We start from the raw sequence: 19078 nt of genomic DNA, 5'->3' as shown, positions 1-19078 counted from the left end.
TCCTCAAAAGTTAGAATTACTAGAGTGCAGATATCAGAGGACGGTATGATGGAGCATTAGAGGTTGGGAGGAGTGGAACCAAGTAGTGGTTTGGAAAACAAGAATTAAGTTTTTAAATTCAAAGTGTTGCTTGATTGGAAGACAATGTAGGTCAGTGAGTGACAATGCTGTAAAATTATGCTTTATATAAAAAAACAAACCATGCATGCAAACTCCATAGCTCAACTGAACTCTTGTAGCCTTGGACTGAACACTCGTTTTTAACTGTATGAAGCTGAATAAGTCTGATTAGAGCTGGTATAGATTGATAAGATATTCTAGAGGGAAAATCTTATGGCTAGAATACACTGGGAACAAATGAGATATCCTCAGAGTCAAGTGGAAAATCAATTATGTGCTTTGGTAACTTGTTAATTCGTTTAAATGTACATAAAAGGAGATTAACAAACTACTTAGGTTATAAGAAAGGAGGGTGGTGAAGCGCTAATATCCCTACATCTAAGGCTAGAGGTCAGTCCCACCTGGGTCATAAAAATAGGTTGATTAGAAAATATCTGTAAAAGGAAGTTGAAACCATTTTTCCTTGTAATAGAGAGAAAACAGATCCAACAAGAATATTGTCTTTACCCAGGATTCAAAAAGCCAGAGCAGATACAGAATTCCAAAGAAACAAAAGTTTAAAGTAATTGTCAGAGTTGAGAAGTCCTTTTATGAATGCAGTCTGGGCTTTTGCATGTTCCATTATCTATAGCTGGATTGGGAAGTATAACCTGTTACGCTGATTAATTATTACCTAATTTACCAAGTCATAATTGACAATAGTTGGTGAAGCTGCGATACATGCAGCAGATGATCTGCATCTTATGAATAGTAGTATGTTGCAGACTAGTCAGGTATGCATTGGAATTGTCAAGTCTGAAGGAATAATGAGGGGTTTAAAATAAAAAGAGCCGAGGAAGAATCAAAGGTTATGGGAATTAGAAATAAATACTTTTAGTAATGGAACAAAGGTGACCTTCTTGCTCATCTTGGAGTCAAGTGTGACAACAAGGTTATCATAACCAATGGCTTCTTTATCTTCTTGCCTGAAATGTTGTACATGCCTCCCAGTTCTACTTCATTAGCTTAGTAGCTTATTCAGTAAAAACAGATATGTATAAAAATACCATATTACAGGTAGACTGTCACATGTATGGAATTCATACACACAGTTTACGAAAAGATATTGGATATAAAGGCAAAGAGATGTTACAGCACAAGTGCCTGGGGAAATCAGTACTGAAAAAAAAATGCTGGAAATCACAGCAGGTCAGGCAGCATCCATGGAGAGACAGCAAGCTAACGGATTTGCTCCGACCGGAGGAATGCTTCAAGTTTAATGTCAGCGACAAGTAGTTCCATTATCCCATCATGGATTTGATATAATATGATAATCTTAGGCACAACATAGCAAGACAAATGTAGGACAGAGTGGCAATGCCCCAATATCAAACTACCATCTTGATTAGAGCTGAAAATGTGTTGCTGGAAAAGCGCAGGTCAGGCAGCATCCAAGGAGCAGGAGAATCGACGTTTCGAGCATGAGCCCAAAACGTCGATTCTCCTGCTCCTTGGATGCTGCCTGACCTGCTGCGCTTTTCCAGCAACACATTTTCAGCTCTGATCTCCAGCATCTGCAGTCCTCACTTTCTGCTACCATCTTGATTACAATACTTGCTTACCAGGAGTCACATGATTTAGTGCAGTTTTCCCAACTGCAGGAGATTTGAGACCAGGTTTCCCAGTCGCTCGAATTAAACATGGAATTTTGCCAGTCTTTGATTGGGTAGCAGTTCCTGTACCTAAAGAAACACAGCATCAATAATAAACAATTCATCAGACAGTGAAGCTACAATTCAGCACCGCTTGCATGTCAAACATGGTAAGCAGAATACTATAGACAAAGTTAAGGTAATCCATAACCAATGGGTCAGATCCAAGCTCTGCAATCTTCTTACATCCTGTCATGAATGGTGGACAATTCAACAACTAACAGGAACAGTAGCCTTCATAAGTATTCCTATCCTCAAAATGGTGGGGATACCCAGCACATTAGTAACCAAGAGAAGGCTGAAACATATGCAATCATCTTCAGCCAGAGGTGCAGAACAGGTGCTCTACCTCAGTCTCCTTCCAAGGATCCCCAGCATCACAAACTCCAGTCTTCATGTTATACAATGGAATGAATCAATTGGTTGAAGACACTGGATACTGCAAAGGCAACGAGAACCTTGACAACATTTTTGGCAATGGTACTGAACATCTGTGCTCCAGAAATTGCCATGCCTCTAGCAAATGTTGTTTCAATACAGCTACAAGGCTGAAAAATGTGTTGCTGGAAAAGCGCAGTACGTCAGGCAGCATCCAAGGAGCAGGAGAATCGACGTTTCGGGCATAAGCCCTTCTTCAATACAGCTACAACACAGGCACCTCAGCCAAACTGGACATAAACAGGTCCAGGCAGCAGGCAGTGGAGGGGGTCATTAGGGCCAATTGTTTGCCCCACTTCTGGTGTTATTTTCATGCCCGGGTGTCTCGGGAGAAGGAGCATGCGGTGTCCACCAACACCCTTAAGTTGTTCAGGGAGTGGTGGGCACCACAGGGAGCAGAGTGTATTATTTGCCCCTCCAACTCTATTTTCATTTAATCCCTACTCTTGCCTCCATTATTTGATCACGCAGCATTGCCCTTTGATCAGAAGAGCACTGATCGTCACTGGCCACTTGGGTGTTCCTGGTGGTGGAAATTCCTTACGAAGGGCTTTTGCCTAGAATGTTGATTCTCCTGCTCCTCAGATGCTGCCTGACCTGCTGTGCTTTTCCAGCGCCACACTCTCGACTGAAATCATACCAGCATAAACTGAGGTTGTTGGGGGTTATCATACGAATCTAGGAATGCCTCAGGAGTGTGTCCGAGCCCCAACTGCTTCAATGGCCTCCCCTCTGTTTAGAAATACTCACTACTTGCCTGGATGAATGTGACTCCAATAACACTTGAAAAATTCAAGATCATCCAGGGAAAAAAGGTCCCTGCTCAATTACTACCTGCTCATCACTTTCAACATGCATTCCCTCCATCAGTTAATGCAGTGGGTATATCTACATTACATGGAGCAACGGTTCAAGAAGATGCCTTACTTGCACTTTTCCCAGATCCATAAGAAACAAAAACAAATGCTGGTTTTGCCAGTGACATTCTCACCCAATGAATGAATAGAAAAACAACAGTACATTTCAATTATTCTCACTTCAGTAGCTAACAGCACTCAGTTATTTTAAAAAAAACTATACGAATGTTATCATTTCCTCAAGCTCTAACTTCACAAATTTAAACTCAAACAAACAAGCAAATTGCTTGAATTTGATCAAACCGGTCCCAAAAGAAATGTCATATTTTCCTCCTCTGCCTTACTTTCTGACAAACTATTTCAGCAAAGCCTAACCTCATTATTCACAAAACACATGGATATAGAACAAGACATCTTAACATGAGGCTACACTGCTTGTTACATCACTGTTTGCTGACCTGCTGTGCAAACAAGAAACAAAAACTGATCTTCTCCAAGTCAGAATACTCCAGATTGGAATTTCAGGCTAGAACTAGTTGGTCACAGAAGAACCCCACCATTGGCGCAGGCAAGCCAGAATACATCAGGCAAAAGTCCCCAGTCTAGATAAGTGGAGAGAGAAGTAGGGAAAAGAATCCAACTGTAAAACTAACCTCCTGAATGAAAAAGTGTGCTCAACCAGCATTGTGCCACTCCCCTCAAATTTGGAATGAAAGATAGGCACTGTACAAAGTCGAAAGTACAGTGCTGGAAAAGCACAGCAAGGTCAGGCAGCATTCGAGGAGCAGGAGAATCGACGTTTCGGGCATAAGCCCTTCATCAGGAATGAAGCTTGTTGGTTGGGGCTGAGAAATAAATGGGAGGGGGTTGGGGTTGGGAGAGTGGGGGAAGGAAGCTGGGAATGTGATAGGTGGATGAAGGCAAGGGAGAAAGTGATAAGTCGGACGGGTGATGGATGGGTCCAGAGGGCAGTGCTGAGTTGGAGCCTTGGGACTGGGATAATGTTTGGGGGGGGGGGGGGTAATGAGGACGCTGTTGAAATCCACATTTATCCCGTGTGGTTGCAGGGTCCCAAGGCAGAATATGAGGTGTTCCTCCTTCAGGCAGTTTGGCGGTGGAGGCAGCCCAGGAACTGCATGTCCTCGACAGAGTGGGAGGTGGGGTTGAAGTGTTCAGTCATTGGGGGGTCAGAATGGGGTTGGTGTGTCCCAAAGATGTTCTCTGAAATGATCTGCAAGGCGGCATCCGGCGACACGGTGTCTCAAGTGGTTAGCACTGCTGCCTCACAGCACCAGGGCCCAAGGTTCGATTCCAGCCTCAGGTGACTGTATGGAGTTTGCACATTGTCCCCATGTCTGCGTGGGTTTCCTCCGGGTGCTCCGGTTTCCTCCCACAATCAGTTAGCCAGAGGGAAATGGGTCTGGGTGGGTGACTCTTCGGAGGGTTAGTGTGGACTGGTTGAGGCCAAAGAGCCTGTTTCCACAATGTAGGGAAATGAGACAAATGTGGATTTCAACAGCATCCTCATTTCCCTAACCCCCAACATTATCCCAGTCCCAAGCCTCCAACTCGGCACTGCCCTCTGGACTTGTCCATTACTTCCCACTCTCTCACGCACTCTGCACAAAGTCATTTAATGTTCAATTAAAGGCAATTAGCTATCATACGAAAAACTCCCACAAGGAATCAACAGCTAATTCCTTATCCTCTGTCTTTAGCCAGAGGGGATTAACTCACTTAGGACAAAATTGAACTGAGGCCATTTTGGAAGTTTTTTCAATTGGGAACTTCCTTGAAAATATATAATGACAAAGTGTATCCATCTGCATAAAATAAAAAAGTGAAATGTTAAATATTTCTACTTACTTTGTTAGGACTGACTGTCAAATATTCTGAACTGTACATTAAAAAAATTCAGATTCCAGTAAATTCAATTTAAATAACGCATTGGCAAAAGCGTTGACTGCAATCCACTCCAACATTAATTATATCCCGAGAGAGCCATTTGGAGTGTGTATGCAAAGAAAGTTAAATAATTGCCTGACACTACCTTTGGATGTATCAGTTACTTTCTCATTTGATACATGAAGTGAGCACTGGGTGACAGGAGCACTTTCATCAGCCGCATTTCCTGTAATTTCATCCTTTTCTATAGAATCCTCAAATTCAACATGTCGTTTTTTTTGCCTCCTCTTTAAATCAGAACCTTCTGTGCTTTGGCACTTTTCCAAACGAGGGGAAGGTTCCTGAAACAAGTATTTCATCGTGAAGTAGTATTTAACTATTTCATAATAGGTAAAATTTCATGTTGGACAGAGTAAGTAGTAAATTAGTGAGAAGTGTCATACCATTGAAGGCTGTTCATTTTCAGAAGCTGTAAAAATTTGTGAATGAAGTGATTCATTTTGATTGTCATTTGGCAATCTTTCTTTGCCCCGTCGTTTGGTCACATTAGAGTCTTCCCACTTTTCCACATTAACTGTATTACACGTATTCTCTTCTATAGCAGCCTGAAAAACAAAGACCTTGAATATGCTTCAGCAACATCAATTAACATTTATAATAATTCTGCTTCCATGCAAATAAAGCTCCTTCTGCTGCATCACTGCATTCAAATATGGCAAGTCTCACATCCTATTCATTAATGCCAACAACCATGTGCAACCTCTCCTCAGGCTAAATGCTATTAAAGTCAATGGATCTCCTTTCACTCCCCACCCACCATGAAATATTATCCTCTTGTCAGTTTTGTAAGCCAGATCTTACAGTTTGGAACACAAAAAATACTATTATCCAGAAGCAGCACCTAGATGGCAAGTTTAAGGATTCATATCAATCTCACATTCAAGATAAGCACAAATAACAAAATATGGATACTCATTAAGCAGTGCCTGCAGGTAAACAAGTAGTATAACTTGGAGGTAGCCATTCAGTCCTTCAAATCTATTCCTCCAAGTTGGTATCAGAAATAGCACTGAATAAGAATAAAATTTAAGCCACTTCTTTCTATGCTGTCCTCTTGCACATCCCCAATTTTCATCACAGCATAATGGCAGCTGTAAATTATGGAATTCCTTATCTAAATCTCTCCAATTCCCTCCAACTTAAAACTTCCTGTTTGCCCAAAGCTTTTGGTCATATTTCTCTGGGCCTCCCCAATTAACTTAACTGTCAAGTTTTGTTTGATACAAATGCCCCAAGGAATTCAGGAGTTTTAAGTTACCATACAAATATGAATTATTCTCAAATGTTTTAAAGATTAATTTTCACATGCAAACCTTCAAAGCAGGACCATCCTTCTGCTCTTGGAAGAATTCTTGCAAATTTTTCAGTAATTTTTCTGCCTGTATTAGAAAAACAAAGAGTAAAAGTGAACAGAGAAATTATTCAACTTTAGGAGATGATATCATTTTTATGAAAACAGCAATCATTTGTACTGTTCACATAAAGCTCCTTTGACCAAATTACAAACAAACTTAAAACATAAGAAACATAACTTAAAGCTTCAACATCATTTGAGTCTAACAATTCACTTTTGCATGTTGTGGCCAAGTTATGGATAGAGGTGTCAGAGGCTGCAAATTTCCTTCCTTCATGTGATTGACCAGGAATTTCACCCACTCTGCCATTGCAGTATGTTGGAAGTTACAACTTCAATACCAACTTGTTGAGCTGCACTGTGAACACAAGTTCCTTGGCCAGCAAGTACTGAAACCCAGGGGTTCTGCAGGGACATCTGCACCAAAAGATACGCCTAGCAAACTTACCATCTGTACTGTACTGTACGGGGGGTAGGTTTGCTAGCACTCTTCGGGGGGGTTTAAACTAATTTGGCAGGGGGATGGGATCCGGACTTGTAGTCCAGCAAGTAAGCTAGCTGTGTGTCAGGATGCCCAAGACTGTAGGGAGGCTGTGGAGAAGGTAGCACTGACAGGGACTACTTGCGGACACAGAGATGGGTTCAAGTGCGTATACTTCAACGCAAGGAGTATCAGAAATAAGGTGGGTGAACTTAAGGCGTGGATCGGTACCTGGGACTACGATGTTGTGGCCATCACGGAAACGTGGATAGAAGAGGGACAGGAATGGCTGTTGAAGGTTCCTGGTTACAGGTGTTTCAGTAAGATTAGGGAGGGTGGGAAAAAAGGAGGGGGGGTGGCATTGCTAATTAGAAATGGTATAACGGCTGCAGAAGGGAAGTTTGAGGGGGATCTGCCTCTGGAGGTAGTATGGGCTGAAGTCAGAAATAGGATAGGTGCAGTCACCTTGTTGGGTGTTTACTATAGGCCCCCCAATAGCAGCAGAGATGTGGAGAAACAGATTGGGAAACAGATTTTGGAAAGGTGCAGAAGCCACAGGGTCGTAGTCATGGGCGACTTCAACTTCCCAAATATTGATTGGAAGCTCTTTAGATCAAGTAGATTGGATGGGGCGGTGTTTGTGCAGTGTGTCCAGGAAGCTTTTCTAACGCAGTATGTAGATTGTCCAACCAGAGGGGAGGCCATATTGGATTTGGTACTCGGTAATGAACCGGGACAAGTGGTGGGCTTGTTAGTGGGTGAACATTTTGGTGACGGTGACCACAATTCTGTGACTTTCACCTTGGTTTTGGAGAGAGATAGGTGCGCACAACAAGGTAGATTTTATAATTGGGGGAAGGGAAATTACGATGCTGTAAGGCAGGATTTGAGGAGCATACGTTGGGAGCATAGGCTGTCAGGGAAGGATGTGGTGGAAATGTGGAACTTTTTCAAAGAGCAGATACGACGTGTCCATGATATGTATGTACCTATCAGGCAGGAAAGAAATGGTCGTGTGAGGGAGCCTTGGTTGACGAGAGAGGTTGAATGTCTGGTAAAGAGGAAGAAGGAGGCTTACATAAGGTTGAGGAAACAGGATTCAGACAGAGCAGTGGAGGGATACAGGATAGCCAGAAGGGACCTGAAGAAAGGGATTAGGAGAGCTAAGAGAGGGCATGAAAAATCGTTGGCGGATAGGATCAAGGATAACCCCAAGGCATTTTATGCGTATGTGAGAAACCTGAGAATGACGAGAACGAGGGTAGGTCCGATCAAGGACAGTAGTGGGAGACTGTGTATTGAGTCGGAAGAGATAGGAGAGGTCTTGAACAAGTACTTCTCTTCAGTATTTACGAACGAGAGGGACTGTATTGTAGAAGAGGAGAGTGTGAAATGGACTGGTAAGCTAGAAGAGATACCTGTTAGGAAGGAAGATGTGTTGGACATTTTGAACAACTTGAGGATAGACAAGTCCCCGGACCTGACGGGATATATCCGAGGATTATGTGGGAAGCAAGAGAGGAAATTGCAGTACCGTTGGCAATGATCTTCTCGTCTTCACTGGCAACGGGGGTGGTACCAGGGGACTGGAGAGTAGCGAATGTTGTGCCCCTGTTCAAAAAAGGGAATAGGGATAACCCCGGGAATTACAGGCCTGTTAGTCTTACTTCTGTGGTAGGCAAAGTAATGGAAAGGGTACTGAGGGATAGGATTTATGAGTATCTGGAAAGACACTGCTTGATTAGGGACAGCCAGCACGGATTTGTGAAGGGTAGGTCTTGCCTTACAAGTCTTATTGAATTCTTCGAGGAGGTGACCAAGCATGTGGATGAGGGTAGAGCAGTGGATGTAGTGTACATGGATTTTAGTAAGGCATTTGATAAGGTTCCCCATGGTAGGCTTATGCGGAAAGTCAGGAGGCATGGGATAGAGGGAAATTTGGCCAATTGGATAGAAAACTGGCTAACCGGTCGAAGGCAGAGAGTGGTGGTAGATGGTAAATATTCAGCCTGGAGCCCAGTTACAAGTGGAGTTCCGCAGGGATCAGTTCTGGGTCCTCTGCTGTTTGTAATTTTTATTAATGACTTAGATGAGGGAGTCGAAGGGTGGGTCAGTAAATTTGCAGATGATACGAAGATAGGTGGAGTTGTGGACAGTGAGGAGGGCTGTTGTCGGCTGCAGAGGGACTTAGATATGATGCAGAGCTGGGCTGAGGAGTGGCAGATGGAGTTCAACCCTGCCAAGTGTGAGGTTGTCCATTTTGGAAGAACAAATAAGAATGCGGAATACAAGGTTAATGGTAGGGTTCTTAGTCAGGTGGAGGAACAGAGGGATCTTGGGGTCTATGTACATAGATCTTTGAAGGTTGCCACTCAGGTGGATAGAGTTTGTAAGAAGGCCTATGGAGTATTATCGTTCATTAGCAGAGGGATTGAATTCAAGAGTCGTGAAGTGATGTTGCAGCTGTACAGGACTTTGGTTAGGCCACAGTTGGAGTACTGTGTGCAGTTCTGGTCGCCTCACTTTAGGAAAGATGTGGAAGCTTTGGAGAGGGTGCAGAGAAGATTTACCAGGATGTCGCCTGGAATGGAGAGGAAGTCATACGAGGATAGGTTGAGAGTTCTCGGCCTTTTCTCGTTGGAATGGCGAAGGATGAGGGGTGTCTTGATAGAGGTTTATAAGATGATCAGAGGAATAGATAGAGTAGACAGTCAGAAACTTTTTCCCCGGGTACAACAGAGTGTTACAAGGGGACATAAATTTAAGGTGAAGGGTGGAAGGTATAGGGGAGATGTCAGGGGTGGGTTCTTTACCCAGAGAGTGGTGGGGGCATGGAATGCGCTGCCCGTGGGAGTGGTAGAGTCGGAATCATTGGCGACCTTTAAGCGGCATTTGGATAGGTACATGGATGGGTACTTAATCTAGGTTAGAAGTTCGGCACAACATCGTGGGCCGAAGGGCCCGTTCTGTGCTGTATTGTTCTATGTTCTATGTAATGAAACATCAAGACACTTCACAGAGGCATTATGAAACAAAGTATGAGCTATACAAAGGAACGTTGGGTCAGGTGACTAAAACTTACCTCCTTGACCAAGATTTTGAGTTTGGTCTTAGAAGGACTTTGTAAAAAAAAAAGGCAAATAAGTATAGGGGGAAATAGGTTCCAGAATTTAGGTCTCGAGCAATTGGAAGAGCAGCCACCAAAGAGAATAGTTAAAATTGTAGATGCACAAAAGACACGAATTTAAAAGATAGACCAATTAAAGAAATGACAGGGACAAGGTCATAATGAGATTTATAAATCAGGATGACAACTTTAGAATTGAGAGGTTGCTTGATCAGGAGCCAACATAGGTCAGCGAGTACAGGGGTGATGGGGGAAAACAGGACAAGACTTGGGCATCTTAGGCATGGGCAGCAGAATTTCACATGACCTCAAAAATTAAAACTTAAAAATTAGGCATGTCAGAGGCCAGGTCAGGAAAGTGTTGGAAGAATAAAGTCTAGAGATAACTAAACCATGCATGAAAGTTTTCTGCGTAGATTAGGTGAAACAGATGACATTACAGAGATGGATGTTGGTGGTCTAAACTGCATGAACAAGGGGTCAGAAACTCATCCTAGGATCAAAAGGTAACACCAAGGTTGCAAAACAGACTGGTTTAAACTCAGACTGTTGTCTAGAAGAAGGATGGAGTCAGTAGCTTGGGAAGAAGTTTAGACAGAGTAGAAAACAAGGGTTTCAGTCCTTCCAATATTTAGAGGAAATTTCAGCTCATCCAGAACTATTAAGTTTGATAATTCTCAAAAGTTGGAGTCAAGAGATATCTAGTTGATAGAGAGGTAGAACTGGGTGCTTCTGAGTATGATAAAATTAGTACTTCGCATTCAGATGATGCCAGAGGAGAAACACGTGAATAGGAAATAAGAGGGGGCCATGGATTGAATCTTGTCATCACTGGATATAATAGCTAAAGAGGAGAGGCAGAACAATTGCAGGTGATTTGTCTACAATTAGGTGGACTGTCAAAAGGCAAAGAAAAAAGGATAAGTTGATTAACTATGTTTAAGAGCACAAACAGGTTGAAGATGTTAAGGGAATATTTATCTTCAATGTCATTTATGACATTGATAGTATTTACTCCAAGGTCCCTCATATTTCTTAGCTTTCTACCATTTATATTTGCATAGCTTGTTACTAGCTTCCTAATTGAATTACCTCATTTCTGAAGATCAAATTCCATCTGACACATTTCCACCAATCTCACTGGTGGTATTGTTCTGAAAATCAACCATTACCCAAATTTCATATAATCTGCAAACATCTTAATTGTCTGTGCCTCACATGCAAGTCGAAAATTGTGGATGCGTATCATGAACAGCAACACTGAATTTGGTTCTTTGCTAAAACCTTGTCAAACATTGAATTTTAGACGAGATTTTCAACTTTAATAAAATGGCAATTAAGTCATGAAAAATAAGCTAATGTAAACTGAATTTAGGTTAAGGGATAGATAAATAGAGATAAAGTGCTGGACATTTAAGGGTATATCTCAGAATCCACAGAATGTGCCAATGAGAAAGAAAAATTCCAAGGAAAAATTGACTTAAAAACTCCCCACAAATGCCAAGAAAATGGATATAACTACACAAATAAGTGATATATTAAAAGAAACAAGTTCACAGATTCTAATGGACCTCACTTTAAAGTTGAGAGAGGTCGTTAATTTGATTCAGGAAAGATCTTATTAGATTGTAAAATAGCAAGTTTTATTGCTTTCCTGAAAAAAGGAAGACAGAATTCAGGAAATAATAGGCCAGTTAGCTTCACATTTGTCATTTAATAATAGCTTTTATCACTTTCCCTGTAAATTATAGCAGGACATACTATCCCATCCAATATTGTATACAATGCTTACTTTCACAAAGGAAGCATAAATACTCATCAAGAACTATGCTCACTGTTAATGTGTGGTTAATCACATCATGTTTGACATTAATGAAAGAAGGTGGCTCTTAATTCTGAGCACACACAACATGGGGAACATCTGTACCACTGGGGCATTGAGAGGGGTAAGACTGAGCATATCAATAAACTCTCCACAAGAGAGTGGCTGAGGGAGTGGTAGGTAGTATCACCATCTCTTAGCTAGAAAGTCCAGTTCCATGTTCAACTTCAGAATGTGACAGCCACAGAGGTATGTCATCATACATCTAAATAGGTTGATTAAAGAAAACCTTGCCATAAAAGAAATGTATCTTGATTTCAATTTCTTCAAATGGCTTGTAAATCACTAACCACGCAAGTTTTTTTTAAGATCTGTGATCAGCTTCACATGGGATCTGTGGATATGACCATCACCAATTCGTATTGGTCCATCCACGTTGACACATCAGTCAAGAAAGCATAGCAACACCTGTACATTCTCAGAAGGCTAAGGAAATTTGGCATGTCCATAAAGAGTATTACAAATATTTATAGATGCTCTATAGAATGGATCCTTTCCAGATGCATCACAGCATGCTGTGCAACTGCTCTTCCCAAGACAAATAAACTACAGAGAGTTGTGAATAGAGCCCAGTCCAAATCACACAAATCAGCCTCTCATCCATTGACTCCATCTATACTTTCCACTGTCTCAGGGAAGCAACCAACATAATCACAAAGACCAATGTTTGTGTAAAGATTTGTAGCTCGGGTGCCAGTTGACATTGTTGTGGGTATGTTTGCTGAGCTGTGAATTTGCTTTCAAACATTTTGTCCATTTTCTAGGCGACATCCTCAGTGCTGTGAAGGGCTACTGTACTGTGTCAGTTGGAATTTTTGGTTTCTTTCCTGCTGCTTTCAGTTGCTGGCACAGATAATAATGACCACAAATTCGACAACAAATGGGACAACACAACAATAATAGGTCAAGCCAAACAGAGCACAGCCAGAGAATGCCTAGAAGCTTAGCACTCATCCACAGATTTCATCAATAAACACACTGACCGAGACCCAAAATACCAATCACTGCAATGAACAATTAGAACCGGCAACCAGATGCAGTCGGAATGAAAACAAATAAATTCCAAACAGCAGTGCTTTACAGGAAGCTCCACTGCACTAAGGACATCACCTAGAAAGGGGATGAAACTTCTGCAAACCATATTCACAGCTTGGCGAACATCGCCACTATTATAGTCCCCACAGTGGTTCAGTGGTTAGCACTGCTGCCTCACAGCACCAAGGACCTGGGTTTGATTCCAGGCTCGAGCTACTGTCTGTGTGGAGTTTGCACATTGTGTGTCTGCATGGGCTTCCTGCGGATGCTCCGGTTTCCTGCAACAGTCCAAAGATGTTCAGGTTAGGTGAATTGGTAGTACTAAATTGGCTATAGTGTTCAGGGAAACCGGAGTACCCAGACACGGGGAAAATGTTTGTGTGGAGTTTGCACAGTCACCTGAAGTTGGAATTGAACCCGGATCCCTGATGGTATGCAACAGCAGTGCTAACCACTGAGCCACTCAAAGTACTAATCTTTAGTACTTTCCAGGATACCATTATTTATCATGTAATTCCTTCCCTCAATGGGGAAGCTAATGTGTATTACTACACATTTTTCCAAACAGAAGAACATTTGCCACTAATCTTCCCAACTGACCAGTCTATTGACATCCAACTAGAAGTTGAAGTTGGAGTTATCCTCATGAAGCTGCCACTCTTACCTCTCAAAGTCATGCTACAGTCGCAACTATGTCAAACTGTGAATTGTGTCCTCAGCTATTTTCCTCACCCACTAGACAGTGCATCAAAATACTTTACGAATCATTGAACATCTCTATCATTATCTAATTTTCCAGCTTTTGTTTACTACAGTCCATCCACATGCACAATATGGCTATCACCGAGGAAACAAGACAAACACTAATTCCACTTTAAACACACCAAACCGTTTCCTTTTCACTTTTTCCTGCAAAGTTATGCCTTTTATCTCTCCACTGTTAGGTACTCCATTCTTCACATTCCTTGACCCAGTTCTTCTGCTCTAAATTTATTAACAGGCTCTATATAAACAAAATCTGTGGTTTCCTCAACATTCCATACCACTGGCTAACTTTCTAGTAGAAAATAGACTCATGTTGACAGAATGCTGCATAGTCCATTATATAACCATTACTTATTGCCAAATGATTCAACACTCAACCTATAAGGGAAAGTCTACTAATGAATTACTAAAAACTAAAAAGATAGTTATGTTTAAGCATTGTGCTGATTTCATATTATAAAACCATACAAGACAAGGGCTGGGTTATTTACTCCAGGCTAAAACAATAAAGGATGGTAAGGACAAGCTAGGGAACTATAGACCAGTGAGCCTGACCTCGGTGGTGGGCAAGTTGTTGGAGGGAATCCTGAGGGACAGGATGTATTTGGAAAGGCAAGGACTAATTCGGGATAGTCAACATGGCTTTGTGCGTGGGAAATCATGTCTCACAAACTTGATTGAGTTTTTTGATGAAATAACAAAGAAGATTGATGAGGGCAGAACAGTAGATGTGATCTATATGGACTTCAGTAAGGCGTTCGACAAGGTTCCCCATGGGAGACTGATTAGCAAGGTTAGATCTCATGGAATGCAGGGAGAACTAGCCATTTGGATACAGAACTGGGTCAAAGGTAGAAGACAGAGGATGGTGGTGGAGGGTTGCTTTTCAGACTGGAGGCCTGTGACCAGTGGAGTGCCACAAGGATCGGTGCTGGGCCCTCTACTTTTTGTCATTTACATAAATGGTTTGGATGAGAACATAAGAGGTACAGTTAGTAAGTTTGCAGATGACACCAAAATTGGAGGTGTAGTGGACAGCGAAGAGGGTTACCTCAGATTACAACAGGATCTTAATCAGATGGGCCAATGGGCTGAGAACTGGCAGATGGAGTTTAATTCAGCTAAATGCGAGGTGCGGCATTTTGGAAAAGCAAATCTTAGCAGGACTTATACACTTAATGGTAAGGTCCTAGGGAGTGTTGCTGAACAAAGAGACCTTGGAGTGCAGGTTCATAGCTCCTTGAAAGTGGAGTCGCAGGTAGATAGGATAGTGAAGGCGGCGTTTGGTATGCTTTCCTTTATTGATCAGAGTATTGAGTACAGGAGTTGGGAGGTCATGTTACAGCTGTACAGGACATTGGTTAGGCCACTGTTGGAATATTGCGTGCAATTCTGGTCTCCTTCCTATCGGAAAGATGTTGTGAAACTTGTAAATCTTTTCTGAACCCTTTCAAGGATGTTGCCAGGGTTGGAGGATCTGAGCTATAGGGAGAGGCTGAACAGGATGGGGCTGTTTTCCCTGGAGTGTCGCAGGCTGAGGGGTGACCTGAGAGGTTTACAAAATTATGAGGCGCATGGATAGGATAAATAGGCAAAGTCTTTTCCCTGGGGTCAGGGAGTCCAGAACTAGAGGGCATAGGTTTAGGGTGAGAGGGGAAAGATATAAAAGAGACCTAAGGGGCAACTTTTTCACGCCGAGGGTGTGGTACATGTAAGGAATGAGCTGCCAGAGGATGTGGTGGAGGCTGGTACAATTGTAACATTTAAGAGGCATTTGGATGGGTAAATGAATAGGAAGGGTTTGGAGGGATATGGGCCGGGTGCTGGCAGGAGGGACTAGATTGGGTTGGCATAACTGGTCAGCATAGACGGGTTGGACCGAAGGGTCTGTTTCAATGCTGTACATCTCTAGGACTCTCTGACATTCAAAGTTCTCCAAACAAACACACTACTGCTATGGTTAACTTGGGCAAATAATTTCACCTTCAATTATTAGATTATAACATTTGCTCTTGGAAAGCAGTATATCATCTGACTTACCACAAGTAAAGTGACAATTATTTTCAGAATAAAAAGTCTGCCTATGCTGAACTACAATACAGAACTCCAATATCTCACTGAATAGTTAAGAATCTCTGCAGATTACTTGATTAAACTTAGGCATACCATCAACTTAAATAAATTAGACAGCTAAATAGTCAACTTAATTTGATCTGGTCTTTGCAGTATAATCATATCCATGGATTGGACTGACATCATGGATACAAACCCATGTTAAATTATCCTTCACGAATTCTTCTATTTAGCCAGACGTAGTCTAGACATCTGGATTCTGTTCTGTATTGTAAAGGCTGCCCTCTTATACTGGATTGTTCCATTCCAATTCTGCTGCATCCCTCAATCAAGATTGACCACTGTAACTTCCAACAAAATCAAGTACACACTAAAGTATAGAGTACTCATTTTTGTATTACAACTTTCTATTAAGCAGATCTGTTTGTGTTTCAAATTCCATACTGCCATCTACCTCGATAACCTTTGATTCCCTTTTGCCTAGCAAGAAGTAACTCAGTCTCCACCATCTCGAGGTGGTTGTTCTATTTTGGAACCCCATCAGAAAGTGTTCCTCCTCATTGCTCTAAAAGACACTATTAATTTTGAAGCAGTGCCCACTAGTTAGAACCTGACCCTCAGGAGGAAACATCCTTTCCACATCCACCAATACAAGACCATTAAGCATCTTTATTGTATACTCAATTAAGCCACCCCTCACTCTATGCTCCAATGGAAACAAGCCAAGTCTGTTCAACCTTCCAACATAAGACAACCCATCCATCCCAGATATCAAAGCAAATAAACCCTCAGAAATACCTCCAACAAATTTACATTCTTAAATAAAGGAGACTGAAACTGCACACAAAATGAAATGCAGTCTTACCAAAGCCCACTATAATTACATAACCTCCCATTTTCCTACTTCGTATTCAATTTGGCAAGTTTTGTTTACTCACTTATCTATATCATTTCGTAGACTTGTCATCCTCAGTACTTGCATTGGAACATCTCCATTGCTCAGAACCTCAATTCTGTAGTTGTAATTCTGTGGTCTTAGTAGTCCGTTTTTTTTAAAATCCTTTCCCACTAGAGCAAACTTGACATTTTCCCACATCATGCTCCTTTTCTAGAGTTTTTGCCTATTTGTTTGACCTATAGGATGTTGTGAAACTCAAAAGGGTTCAGAAAAGACTTACAAGGATATTTCCAAGGTTGAAGGATTTGAGCTATAGAGAGAAGTTGAGTACACTGGGGCTGTTTTCCCTGCAGCGTCAGAGGCGGAGGAGTGACCTTATAGAGGTTTATAAAATCACGAGGGGCATGGATAGGATAAATAGGCAAAAGTATCTTTCCTGGAGTGGGTGAGTCCAGAACTAGAGAGCATAGGTTTAAGGTGAGAGGGGAAAGATATAAGAGACCTAAGGGGCAACTTTTTCAGGCAGTGGATGTTACATGTATGGAATGTGCTGCTAGAGGAAGTGGTGGAGGCTAGTACAATTGCAACATTTAAAAGGCACCTGGGTGGGTATATGAATATGGGATACGGGCTTGGTGCTGGCAAGCAGGACCACATTAGGTTGCGATATCTGGTCAGCATGGATGGGTTGGACCGAAGGGTCCGTTTCAGTGCTGTACATCTATGACTCTATTACCTTGTTTAATTATTAACAAATGCATTCTCATTACACTACAGTTAGCTATTTACAGTTGTGATACATTTTCTTCAAGATGCTTTCTCAATTTCAGTCATGCTAACCTACACGAGCTACTGTGGACATTTAGAGTCATAGAGATGTATAGCATGGAAACAGACCCTTCGGTCCAACCCGTCTATGCTGACCAGATATCCCAACCCAATCTAGTCCTATTCATATACCCATCCAAATATCTTTTAAATGTTGCAATTGTACCAGCCTCCACCACTTTCTCTGGTAGCTCATTCCATACACGTACCACCCTCTGCGTGGAAAAAGTTGCCCCTTGGGTCTCTTTCAACTTTTTCAGGGATATTATTATTACACACCTTTATAGCAGGTGGTATTGAACTCAGACCTCCTGCCTCACTGTCTCTAGCAACCAGCTGGTGTGGCTCTTGTGAACTAAAATCGTCACCTCTAACACAACTAAAAATTGTATGTTTCGTTAAGTCTGCCAGGTACAGGAATATTAAGCTGGGCTACTTTAGATCTGACTGCAGGCGGGAATAAAAATGACAATTTTGACGATACTGAACTGCGTAAGAAATTGCTCATCATGGAGGTAGGCAATATTCTTGATTTAAAGGAATACAGAACTGAACACGTTTTAGCCATCGTTCATTCAGTTTCAGAGATTACTGACGTATTTATACCAGTAACTAGGCAAAAACAAATCGCGGATTTTATTTAGTTATAATACGGTACACAACGCTCCACAGCCATCAATCCTTGGGGTTTCCAAACCCATAAGGGACAGGTGAACCCCGCCAGTGAGAGCACCTCTTCTTAAATAAAGGTGATCGATGCCTCCCCGGTGAGGTGCCTGCCATCTGCGGGGAAATGGCGGGTGAACGGGCAGAGGGAGCTTGAGAACTGCTCTGCACCGAGTCCCGGTGCTGGCGGTCCGGACATGGCCACCGGAGTCAGATGGCGTGAGGACGGACACCACCATGTTGATGCCCCCGGAGCACACAGCACGTACACCGACCTTGAGATTGGCCCGGAGGCCGTGCTGCTTGGCCAGCCGCTGCAGCTCGCTGTACCGGAGTTCATGTAGTTCCATTGCCGGGGGCTGCGCCCGAGGTCTCTGCACTGGCACTAGTCCTGGAGCCGAGGTCTGAACGCTCGCTCTCTGCCTGGGTTCAGGGTCTTGCGGGGGGAGGAATAGAGATCTCAGGCCGTTCGCGCTTGTGACTAACCGCCAGCGCTCGGATTTGAATCTCCGCTCCCCGCCCGCCCATTGGCTGACCGGGGCGACAGCGACGCCGCTCTTACCCAATAGGACCGACCATGGCTACGGTGCCCCGCCTCTCCACCCTACTCAATAGCAGCGCGAAGGGACCACGTGATACCATTGAGTGACAGCCACGGTATCCAACCGAATAAAAGCAAAACACGGTTGCGATCTGTAATGAAAACCTGATGTGCCGCAGAAACTCAGCAGCACTGCCACTATTTGTGGGCAATTTTTTTTAAAAATCAAGTAACGTCAGATTATAGTGGAACAGGTTTATTTGAAAGTACGAGCTATCGGAGCGCTGCTCTTTTGTCATGTAACTAATATTCGTGGAGAGAGAGGAAATACGTTCTGACGTGTCTCCTCCATGCCAA

At 42.6% G+C, this 19078-nt stretch overlaps 1 protein-coding gene across 2 annotated transcripts in view; it reads right to left on the bottom strand.

The window, feature by feature from the left end:
- nusap1 (nucleolar and spindle associated protein 1) overlaps window positions 1-18652 on the bottom strand; it is a 33271-nt gene extending 14619 nt beyond the window's left edge. For both annotated transcript variants that reach the window (XM_043698330.2, XM_087990168.1), the window contains exons 1-5: window positions 18456-18652; window positions 6385-6450; window positions 5455-5616; window positions 5157-5352; window positions 1722-1841 (exon numbers count right to left, since the gene is read on the bottom strand). In XM_043698330.2, coding sequence (XP_043554265.2) covers window positions 1722-1841; window positions 5157-5352; window positions 5455-5616; window positions 6385-6450; window positions 18456-18530 — 619 coding nt within the window. In that variant the 5' untranslated portion in view covers window positions 18531-18652. The remainder of the gene's footprint in view (window positions 1-1721; window positions 1842-5156; window positions 5353-5454; window positions 5617-6384; window positions 6451-18455) is intronic.
- Between the last annotated feature and the right edge of the window lie 426 nt (window positions 18653-19078).

This window comes from Chiloscyllium plagiosum, unplaced genomic scaffold (assembly GCF_037043375.1).
Source record: "Chiloscyllium plagiosum isolate Xiang-an unplaced genomic scaffold, Cpla_swu_hap1 HiC_scaffold_8, whole genome shotgun sequence".
Lineage (NCBI taxonomy): Eukaryota > Metazoa > Chordata > Chondrichthyes > Orectolobiformes > Hemiscylliidae > Chiloscyllium > Chiloscyllium plagiosum.
This window is presented reverse-complemented; position numbering and strand designations above follow the sequence as displayed.